Source organism: Pelophylax lessonae (assembly GCF_965119305.1).
Source record: "Pelophylax lessonae genome assembly, chromosome: 6".
In the NCBI taxonomy this organism is placed as follows: domain Eukaryota; kingdom Metazoa; phylum Chordata; class Amphibia; order Anura; family Ranidae; genus Pelophylax; species Pelophylax lessonae.
The window spans coordinates 319,904,012-319,916,573 of NC_138773.1; the positions used below are offsets into that span (position 1 = coordinate 319,904,012).

The window sequence follows — 12,562 nt, forward strand, 5'->3', positions numbered from 1 at the left end:
GAAAAATAAAAAAAATAAAAAAACGACAATCATTCTTTTTACGCCACGGAAATATGCAAAGGTCATCGTCAACATAAAAAAATAAAAAAAAACTCGCTGATTTTATGCCAGTTGACGCTGCTTGTAAAAAGTCAAACCCCCAAAAACAGTTCGGATGAGTTGGTGGCGACGCGATTAGTTTAATGCGCTATAAACTTTCCAACATCTTATGTTCTTTATTGAGCGGAGGATTGTGAAATGCTAGCCGGTATTACAGGCTGACGCCGCTCCTCCGACAAATGTTAGACAGATTTATAAGTTAAGGGCGATCAAGTTTTACTTTTCATTGCTAAAAAAAAAAAAAAAGTAAGAAAGTATTTTCTTGCTTAGGGAGAAAACTCCAGGCAAATACTATAAAATGAAAGTGAATGTAATTGTGTATTTGTTAAAGTGTAACAAAAGCCAAAGGAACAATGTAACATATTGCAGCTTACCAGTCCTTACATGAAAGGCTCCTTTCACACGGGCCATGCCGCCCGACGGAGTCCGTTTTGCTCAGTGGGTATCTGTATGCATAGGCGGAGCTGTCAGATCCCCGCTCTGCTCTATGGGGAAATCGGATGAAAATGGACCGCCTGTCCCTTTTCATCCGATCCGATCCGATCCTCCAGAAGAATGGAAAATAGGGTTTCCATCCATCCGGATTTCACGTATTTTCATTTAAACTTGCTCACGGCTGTAATGTATTGCCGAATCCCGGCAATACAGATAAAAAAACATGAAAATAAAACAGCGTAGGGTGCCCCCCCCCCCCAGTCCATACCAGGCCCTTCGGGTCTGGTATTTATTTTAAGGAGAACCCCACACCAAATAAAAAAAAGCCCCCCCCCCCCAAACCCATACCAGACCCTTATCGGAGCATGCAGCCTGGCAGGTCAGGAAAATAGGGGGGGGGGGGCGAGTGAGTGCCCCCCTCCTGAACCATACCAGACAACAGGCTCCCCACCCTTAAGCACCTTGTACCTTGGTGGGGGGCTTATCAGAAACAGGAAGCCCCCTTTGACAAGGGGACCCTCAGATCCCAGCTGCCCCCTAAGTGAATGGGTATCCCATTCACCAAAAAAGTGTAAAAAGTAAAAACCCCAGAACACAGTTTTTGACAAGTCCTTTATTAAATAGAAAAAAAATAAATAGTGTCCCTCGATGTAAATCCGTTGTCAATCACAATGCCCGCCGACCAGAAAAAAAAATTAAAAAATTAAAAAAACGCTTCGCCGCTTTGGAGGCTACCCACCATTTGCCCGATCCTCAGCTTTGATAGTTCTTTTATAGGCAAGGGGTGGGGCCACCCGGTTACATCACGTGGTGGATACTGCCCCTTCTGATGTCACGTGACATCATGTGACCCTGACAACCACAGCCCAGGATTATCCAGGAAGAGGCCTTTATCTCCATGAACATGGTAACAATGTGCTTTGGAGGGGCACCCAAAAGCACCCTCCCTATGTTGAGGGCAAGCGGCCTGGCATGGTTCAGGAGGGGATTCTCACTTGCCCCCCCTTTCCTGGCCTGCCAGGCTGCATGCGCGGATAAGGGTCTGGTATGGATTTTGGGAGGGACCCCACGCCGCTTAAAAAAAAAAATTGTCATGGAGTTCCCCTTAAAATCTGTACCAGATCCAAAGGGCCTGGTGTGGATTTATTTTTGGTCGGGGGGGGGGGGGCATGTCCTTTTTTATATTTTGGTGTACAGTTCTCCTTAAAATCTATTCGAGACCCAAAGGGCCTGGTATAGATTTTGGGGGAAGGGGCCCCACGCTGTTTTTTTTTTAAAAAAAGTCTGTCATAGGGTTGATCACTTAAATACAGGGCACATTCACCCCCTTCCTGCCAAAATCAATTTTTTTTTAGCTTTCAGTGCTCATTTGCATCTATGGGAAATATCAGTCAGCTTGGCATGGCGCTGCTCCCAGTCTGTAACATTGGCTTCTATAGGAAATGTTGGTCAGCTTGGCATGGCACTGCTCCCAGTCTGTAACATTGGCTTCTATAGGAAATTTTGGTCAGCTTGGCATGGCACTGCTCCCTGTCTTTAACATTGGCACTTATGGGAAATTTCAGTCAGCTTGGCACGGCATTGCTCCCTGACTTTAACATTGGCGTCTATGGGAAATCTTGGTCAGCTTGGCATGGCACTGCTCCCAGTCTTTAACATTGACGTCTATGGGAAATATTAGTCAGCTTGATGTGGCAATGCTCCGTCTTTAACATTGGCGTCTATGGGAAATCGTGGTCATCTTGGCAGGGCACTGCTCCCTATCTTTGACATTTGTGTCTATGTGAAATATTAGTCAGCTTGACATGGCATTGCTCCCTGTATTTAACATTGGCATCTATGGGAAATCTCGGTCTGCTTGGCATGGCACTGCTCCCTGTCTTTAACATTGACGTCTATGGGAAATATTAGTCAGCTTGATGTGGCAATGCTCCATCTTTAACATTGGCGTCTATGGGAAATCTTGGTCAGCTTGGCATGGCACTGCTCCCAGTCTTTAACATTGACGTCTATGGGAAATATTGGTCAGCTTGATGTGGCAATGCTCCGTCTTTAACATTGGCGTCTATGGGAAATCGTGGTCATCTTGGCAGGGCACTGCTCCCTATCTTTGACATTTGTGTCTATGTGAAATATTAGTCAGCTTGACATGGCATTGCTCCCTGTCTTTAACATTGGCATCTATGGGAAATCTCGGTCTGCTTGGCATGGCCCTGCTCCCGAACTATAAGTGAAAGGAACACAAAACTTGGGGAGCACCGAGAGGGGACCCAGGACTACAACATATCCATACATTTTAAAAGTGGGGTATGCCTGTACACTACACTGACTGCACTAAATTAACTCAACTCACTATCCACTAACTACCTGCCTAACCTCTATTATTACACACTATGCATGGCTGCCGTGTAAGCAGCAGCCTTATATAATGTGGGGCATGGACTTAGCCCCTGAGCCATGATTGGCCAAAGGCACCCTGCCTTTGGCCAATCATGGCTCTGACAGGACATTGTGCTGTGATTGGCCAAAGTATACAGGTCAGGTGCATGCTTTGGCTAATCATCAGCAATCAATGCACTGCAACAGCGCAGTGCATTATGGGGCTCTCATCAGTGGGTGAACTTACCACTGAGCTCCCCATATGTTTGTGTGTTCAGCGAACACAAGAACAGCTGATGTTCGAGTCGAACGTAAGAGCTGACAGAGCCCATCCCTAATCTGTATGTGGAAAGTGGATGCAGGGATGCTGATATTTGGTATACACACATTTTTAATTACCAAAATCTGTTTACTATAATGTGAAATGCTTTCAAAGGAAACAATAAAAGATTATTTTTATCCACATGTGACTGTATTTTGTGTTAAGATGTTGAGCACCGTAAAGTCCCATTTCCTTTTCTTTTTCTAATAGAAATTTATTCCAAGTATTTTGCCTGGAGTTTACTTTAAAAGATACGTGTCTATTTTATACAATTACATTACATGATGCTGCTAAGCAATTAGCTGGTGATGTACATATATCAATTCCTAAATGCTTCTCTTTGGAATGGTATGATAGATATGCCTCTGCCAAACCCAATGCTAAAAGACCCATATTTCTAAAAAAATAAATAAAAAAATAAGTTAAAAGGCCATATTTACTAATTAGTCCCATTTCTGAGCTCCGTGCTCGCTGCATAATTTTCCCTGTTATGTCATAATTCTAATTGCCTAATACATAGCAATCACAGCAGATATTTCCCTTCTATTTTATCACCCATCAAAGGCCCAGAGATAGAACTTAAACTGCAGCTATAATCCTTAGTGGGCTGGGGATGGCGTGGGACTTAATTAGGAATTTATCGCTACAAACAAAATACTAATGACCCTGGACTGCGCTGCAAATCTGCTTACCAATACTACCCAGAGAATAAAATTATACTGTGAGACTTGTATGGGCCACGGTTCATTTCCAGAACGAAATTATATCAAGAGCTGGAAATCAGCCCGCCACTTGACTGTGATCTCTCTGCGGATTTTAGGAGCAAGACAGAAAGTTTGAAAGTATTAAAACCTCATTACAAAAAAAAAATGTTTTCTCCTTTTTGGCTGAAGAATTTTGTCCCAAAGATTTACTATTACTTTTTACAACTTCTCAGTGCTAAATCTACCGCCCTTGCATCGCATGACTGAAAGTTCAGGGAGAATGCATTCATTTACATAATTGAACAGTCCAGTGTAGGGGACTGGCTCTGTAAATTGCTGCAATGAGGTATAATAGTATATCATTATAATACTGAAATTATTATATATTATATACTATATATAGTATTATATATATATATATATATATATATATATATATATATATATATATATATATATATATATATTTATATTTATATGTATTTATTATTTTATTATTATATGCAGTATATACAGTATTTGTACATAACTAATTGTATCTAATATATATATATATATATATATATATATTTTTTTTTTTTTAAATACAATTATATATGTACAAATACTATATACAATAATAAAATAATATATATATATATGAAAATAATATAAATATATATTTATATATTGTATATGTATATACAGTATATATATATATATATATATATATATATATATATATATATATATATATATATATATATATATATATATATATATATCTTTATTATAATAATAATAATAAATAAATACATTATATCAATAAAATAATAGATGTATTAGGATGTAGTATAATATAGTATTAGGATATAATATGAAAGCATGCTTGGAATAAAGTATAATTAAACGAAGAAATACATAAATATATATACTCTATATATATATAGATATATATATAGATATATATATATCTATATATATACACAGGGCTATTTCTCAGAGCGTAGGTGAGTAGGGAATGTGGGGGAACGCATTTTGGCACCTCCAACGCTGAATGTATGTAAGTGCAAGGGGTATCCTGGAGGGCCTATTGATGGTGGCCGCTTGGGAAACTATTGTCACTAGTGGGGATCTATTTTTGCATGAGAGTCTATTTTTGCTGGTGGAGGACCTATTGTTGCTGGGAAGGGATCTACTGATCTTTTAATTCTGGGGGGAGTCAGTTGTTGCTAGGACAGATCTACTGTTGAGAGAGAGGTCTATTGTTGCTGGCTGCTGGAGAATCGAATGTTGCTGCTGGAGGTCTATTGTCGCTGGGGTGGGTCTATTGTTGCTGGGGTGTTTTTTGTTGTGGGGAGGCATTGTTGTGTGGGTGATCGCTTGTTTCTGGGGGGGTCTATTGTTGCTGGCTGCAGGGGATGCTTTTATTGTTATATACAAATTACTTAGCACCACAGAATGATACTTGGGTCTGTGTTCCCTAAAAGGGGCAGTATTGGGAGGTGGGTAGGGGGTGGTACCAAGGGGCGACTCAGAAGGAGGAGAAAAAAAGCCCTGTGTGTATATATATATATATATATATATATATATATATATATATATATATATAGAGTATATATATTTATATTTATTTATTTATTTGTTTAATTATACTTTATTCCAAGCATGCTTTCATATTATATCCTAATACTATATTATATTACATCCTAATACATCTATTATTTTATTGATATAATGTATTTATTTATTATTATTATTATTATTATTATTATTATTATTATTATTATTATTATTATTATAATAAAAAAAAAAAATAAAAATATATATATATATATATATATATATATATATATATATATATAAAACCACTGGGGATAGCGCACACATACAAAGGGATTATCTTTCCAAATATTACAAAAGGCTACTGAGACCTGATGATCTTTCTGTCTTTGTTTATATATATATATATATATATATATATATATATATATATATATATATATATATATATATATATATATAAATAATAATATGAATACTTAAATAAATGATATCAATACAATAATGAGTATATTATATTATACTATTATATTATTAATATATATCAATTATATATCAATATCAATAATCAATAATATTATATCAATACAATAATAAATATATTATAATATTTTATATTTTTAAATTAAAATATAATGTAATGCACTGGCCCAGGCGATAATAAATAAATAATACTAATTATGATTATTATTATTAATAATACATATATTATAAAATAATAAATATACTTTAATCAATAGCCCTTGTAGGAGGAGTTGCTCATAATAGAGTACTTTGATGATGCCTGGGTGGAAATAAACACATCAGGGTGACTACACAAGTGCATCAGGAAAACCATACACAGCAATGTAGCCACCCTATACCCATAATTGTGTTGCCTGCCACTTGACTTTGATTTCTCTGTGGTTTTTAGATGCAAGACACATCGTTTTAAAGTAGTACTGTATTAAAATGTCCGTGCAAAAAAAAAAAATTCTCCCTTTAGCTCCATGTCACTAATAAATAGGGTAAGGTTATTTTAAAGAACTTTTCTCCAAAATATATATGTGTATATAAAATACCACATGATAAAAATATATTATGATAAAAGCATTTAATAATATACTTAATAATAGTAATAATTATTCATATTATATATACATTTATATATTGAATTCATAATTTATTATATTATTATGAATTGTACTGTATTATATTACTATAATGTATTAATATATCTAAAGTACTAATTTTCTTTATTTATTTATATTTGTGGATTTATCTATTTTTTTATTCTTCTGTACTATTGTGCAGCAGCAAGGTTTAAAATACTGGCAGCAAACTGGAGGTCCATAGCTGTGTGAGCACTATTTGTTGGAATACTGTGCCAGTGAGGATCTGCCAGAACATGTGATCCCCAGTGTCCTGCCAGTACAGGCATTTTAACGATTGCTGCTACAGAACAGTTCAGTAAAAATAAAACTTTTCCCATATTTACTGAAAAATTTTCACTTTATCACAAATCAATACATTTTACCACAGGTCCAATACCAGTTATTTTAGATAACACAGCAAAACGCACCTCATAATCGATGTCTAAGTCATCAGACTCGCCCTTAGTGCGGAAATGTTGAGTGTATTTGTCCACTGTGAAGTTAACTTGTTTGTTGAATCGATCTATCAAAACAGAATGCCAATGCTGGTCATCCAAGAGGCTTCCCAAAGTCACCACCGTGTGAGTGTTACCGAAACGGAGCTTGGCATCACCTGGCAGGGAAAAATGGGCAGTGTGAGATCATCTAAGGCAGAAGTTCTCATCTTTCTTCCAAAACCTACCATGCCCCAACATGAAAAAAAAAAAAAAAAACTATAATCACACAATAACATTATTAGAATATACTGCGTCTGGGTGTCACTGTGAGGGGATCTGGAGGCGGTTAGGAGACTCTGCAGCAGGCTTGGTAGCCCTGTATAGAAAGATGTTTCTAGGGAGCTGGAGTCACTCCAGCATAACTTTGGGAGACTGGAGGGCACTGCAGGAGGTCTAGAGGCACTGTGGGACACTTTTGAAAGTTGTGGCACTGCTGAGGGCAGGAGGCTCTGCAGCAGACTGTGGAAGACTGGGCACTGTTAGAGCTTTGGGGTAGTATGGGAGCTGAGGGCTCTCAGGAGGGTGGGGACATTATAAGGGGTTTAAGGGACACTGCAGGCAATTGTAAGACATTGGGGGGGCACTATTAGAATCGGGAAGCATTGTGGTAGGTTAGGTGAGCTGCAGCTGGCTGGAGGCTTGTGAGGAGAGAGGCACTGTGGAGGTTGTGGTCTCTTAGGGGTCCTGTGGGCACTGTGACAGGTTAGGTTACTATGGGGACTAAGGGCTCTCCCGGGGCCTTGGAGCACTGTGGGGGGTAAGTGGCACTGCAGAAAATTATAGGAAAGTTAGGAGCATTATCGGACTGCAATGTGGTGGTTTATGGGATCTTCAGCTGCCTGAAGGCCAGGAAGGAGGGGGACACTATGGAGGCTGAGGGGTCTCAGGGAGTCTGGGGTCCTTATGGATGGGTTGAGAGGTGCTGCAGACAATTGTAAGAGATTTGAGCCACTATGGGAGCTGGGAGGCACTGTAGTAGGTTAGGAGATCTGCAGCTTGCTGGAGGCCCAGGTGGAGGCAGGCATTGCCGGGGGCTGAAGGCACTTAGGAGAACTGGGGGCATTGTGGTTTGGCTGTGAATCATTGCAGAAAACTATAGGAGATTGGGGACTATAGAAGCTGGGAGGCACTGTGGTAAGTGAGGGGAACTACAGCTGGCTGGAGCCATTGCTGTCTTTGAATACTAGTCTCAGGAGAGTTGAAGCATGTTTCACTTTTCTTATGCTCACTGTTCTTCTTGTTGGAGAAGAAACTGTACTTAACCACCTTCTCCAATTACTCGTCGCTCCCAGTTTCCAGGGTTACAGAGAGAGGGGAACAACGTCAGTTCCACTCTCTCTGTTCCAGGCAGCCATTGCCTCTGGCCGCATCGCTCCCTGCCTCTGCAATGGAACAGGCGAGCCCGGGAGAGGCGGTGGCGGGAGGGGGGGTTAATTAGCCACTCAGATCACTTCTGTCTGAAAGGGGATCGCTAGCTGCAAACAATGATACCAGGATGATGCCTGTAGGTGCACCCACCATCCCGGTATAACCACTGAAACCCAAGGACATACGGGTACATCTTTCGGTGGGAAGTGGTTAAGGACTTACAGTGAAAGGATTTTACGGGTTTATCCACTTGGTGGATCTGTGCTTCTACCACCTTTCCTACTGCTTTTTGATTAGTACCCCATCAGTCATCAAAGGTGCAGATGTGACATGAGAAAGCAAAGCCCTGCTCCTCTACCAAGGTGACTTTGACAAACTCACTCAGGACAGGAGCTTTTGGAGGGGACTGCAGGCTAGCCTCTTGCCTACTGACTATGGGCCCTGGCTGGTGAGGGAACACTGCTCTTTGTGGGGTGTATGCTGGAGGGACCCTTGGAGAAATGTTACTTTGGATTAAAGTCCACATCTCCCCAAGGCATACAGACTCTTGACTCTAGGCTTAGGATCCATGTTAAAGGCCTAGCTGCCTATTGTCAATAGCGGACTGCTCTGCACAGTCAGACTTATGGCAGATGCTAATGTCATCAGCTAAACCACCTGTCTTCCACACATTGTTGATTGTGCTGATTAACTCATCTATTGTCTACTGTTGGGATGTGTCTACACTTATAATAATGTGTATTGTACTTCAAGTGCTCGATGACGTCAAGTCTGCTAGTTAATTAGCTCAAGTTAATTAAATCACTGTCAGTTATTAGTTGCTCGTGGGAAAGTAGAATACTGTTTGTGTTAGTTGCTCCTTAGATATGTTAAATATATTTCTATACACAATTTCATCTGCATATGATAATGTAATCAGGCACCTGACCTGGTGGGGTATATATTTGGTGTGAGTTTTTAAAAAAATGTTCCAGATCTTAAACAAGTTATTCTCGGCTAGTTTTGTATGGGAGCGGCTAGGATATCTACAAACCCGATTCCAAAAAAGTTGGGACACTGTACAAATTGAGAATAAAAACAGAATGCAATGATGTGGAAGTTTTGAATTTCAATATTTTATTCAGAATACAACATAGATGACATATCAAATGTTTAAACTGAGAAAATGTATAATTTTAAGGGAAAAATAAGTTGATTTTAAATTTCATGGCATCAACACATCTCAAAGAAGTTGGGACAAGGCCATGTTTACCACTGTGTGGCCTCCCCTCTTCTTTTTATAACAATCTGCAAACGTCTGGGGACTGAGGAGACAAGTTGCTCAAGTTTAGGAATAGGAATGTTGTCCCATTCTTGTCTAATACAGGATTCTAGTTGCTCAGCTGTCTTAGGTCTTCTTTGTCGCATCTTCCTCTTTATGCGTCAAATGTTTTCTTTGGGTGAAAGATCTGGACTGCAGGCTGGCCATTTCAGTACCCGGATCCTTCTTCTACGCAGCCATGATGCTGTAATTGATGCAGTATGTGGTCTGGCATTGTCATGTTGGAAAATGTAAGGTCTTCCCTGAAAGAGACGACGTCTGGGTGGGATCATATGTTGTTCTAGAACTTGGATATACCTTTCAGCATTGATGGGGCCTTTCCAGATGTGTAAGCTGCCCATGCCACACGCACTCATGCAACCCCATACCATCAGAGATGCAGGCTTCTGAACTGAGCGCTGATAACAACTTGGGTTGTCCTTGTCCTCTTTAGTCCGGATGACATGGCGTCCCAGTTTTCCAAAAAGAACTTCAAATTTTGATTCGCCTGACCACAGAACAGTTTTCCACTTTGCCACAGTCCATTATAAATGAGCCTTGGCCCAGAGAAAATGCCTGCGCTTCTGGATAATGTTTAGATATGGCTTCCTTTTTGGCCTATAGAGTTTTAGCTGGCAACGGCGAATGGCACGGTGGATTGTGTTTGCTGACAATGTTTTCTGGAAGTATTCCTGAGCCCATGTTGTGATTTCCATTACAGTAGCATTCCTGTATGTGATGCAGTGCCGTCTAAGGGCTCGAAGATCACTGCCATCCAGTATGGTTTTCCGGCCTTGACCCTTACGCAGAGAGATTGTTCCAGATTCTCTGGATCTTTGGATGATATTATGCACTGTAGATGATGATAACTTCAAACTCTTTGCAATTTTTCTCTGAGAAACTCCTTTCTGATATTGCTCCATTATTTTCGCCGCAGCATTGAGGGAATTGGTGATCCTCTGCCCATCTTGACTTCTGAGGGACACTGCCACTCTGAGAGGCTCTTTTTATACCCAATCATGTTGCCAATTGACCTAATAAGTTGCAAATTGGTCCCCGAGCTGTTCCTTATATGTACATTTAACTTTTCCGGCTTCTTATTGCTACCTGTCCCAACTTTTTTGGAATGTGTAGCTCTCATGAAATACAAAATGAGCCAATATTTGGCATGACATTTCAAAATGTCTCACTTTCAACATTTGATATGTTATCTATATTACATTGTGAATAAAATAAACGTTTATGAGATTTGTAAATTGGTCCACTCCTTTTTTACTCACAATTTGTACAATGTCCCAACTTTTTTGGAATCGGGTTTGTAATATCTATGTACAAGACTGAAGGAAGTGGTAATCGGACGGAAGCCCACAAGCACATTGTGGGTCGCGGTTCCGTTACAGAGGCCATCTCCATACAGGGAGGTGCTGAACAAGAAATGGTAAGTCAGTAATGAGGAAAAGAAGACCACATGAAATACTGGCAACTAGTCCTTTGTCTTCTGCTTATCTTTTTTTTTTTTTTGGGCACAGCTTCCACAGTACAGGTTCTCTTTAAAAGTTTAAAAACATGAAACACATTGATCAGTCTGTTAACATTAGTCTATAATTTTTCATCTTAGCAGGATGTGAATTGGTTTGATCTATTTTGGTTTTCTATTCTTGTGGATCAATTTATTCACAAAAAATAGAAAACATTTGCTGTTTTTCAGTTGTGGATGCATTTTTCCTTTTTTTTAATTTTTTTCTAGGTTTAGCTGTTGTGCTTTGTTTGCCGATAGATTCTAGCTCTGATTCATAAACTTCTTCTTGATGCACACTTTAATGAAAGAAGAAAACCAGACAGGAAAATAGAAAAGAAATAACAATATGTGGGTGATATTGGAAAATGGGACAGCAGCACTAAAGTGTTGCGTAAGTCAAAAATGACTTTAAACTTGTCGCAGCTGCAATTTTCACCCACAGAGATTTTCAAACTAGAAAACATTAATGTTGAAAAGGGAACATAAAGTGAAAAGCACTGTTGTCATGCTGAGGAAATAAGCTTTCTTTCATTTCCATAATTTAAAGCAAGGTAGACAACAATAAAGAGGTGAGGATCTGCTTTTTAGTACACCCAACCATCGAAAGATCTTCCGTGATACGGGGGCTTTACTGAATGTTTTGCAAAAGTGGGCTTGATTTTTTTTTTTATTACTTTAGGTCATAGGTCATTCAAATTTCACATGTTGGTAGAGTAATTCTTCCTCTATAGCAGGGGTCTCCAAACTTTCTTAACAAAGGGCCAGTTTTACTGTTCTGAAGAGTTTAAGGGGGCCAAACTGTGGCCATTGGGAGTAGAAAAGGTCCAGAAGTCAGTGGGAAAAATATACTTCCCTATAGTTATTTTCAGTGGGAGCAATTGTGCCCCATCATCGATGTCAATTGGAGAAATCGTGTCCAGTCGTTGATGTTATTGGGCCCCGTAATTGGTGTCATTGGGAAGAATTGCACCCCATCATTGATGTCAGTTGGAGTATTGCGCCCCGTCATTGATGTCATTGGGCCCCCTCATTGGTGTCATTGAGAAGAATTGCACCCCCATAATTGATGTCAGTTGCAGTAATTGTGCCCCATCGTTGATGTCATTGGGCCCCGTCATTGGTGTCATTGAGAAGAATTGCACCCCCATAATTGATGTCAGTTGCAGTAATTGTGCTCCGTCGTTGATGTCATTGGGCCCCCTCATTGGTGTCATTGGGAAGAATTGCGCCCCATCATTGGTGTCAGTTGGAGTAATTGTGCCCT

General features: G+C 39.6%; 1 protein-coding gene across 1 annotated transcript in view; it reads right to left on the reverse strand.

Moving 5' to 3' along the window:
- Nucleotides 1-12,562, reverse strand: part of LOC309557562 (contactin-associated protein-like 5) — a 691,665-nt gene that overhangs the window by 401,312 nt on the left and 277,791 nt on the right. The window contains exon 6 of the mRNA XM_082260344.1: nt 7,043-7,227. Within this exon, the coding sequence (XP_082116470.1) occupies nt 7,043-7,227 (185 nt within the window). The remainder of the gene's footprint in view (nt 1-7,042; nt 7,228-12,562) is intronic.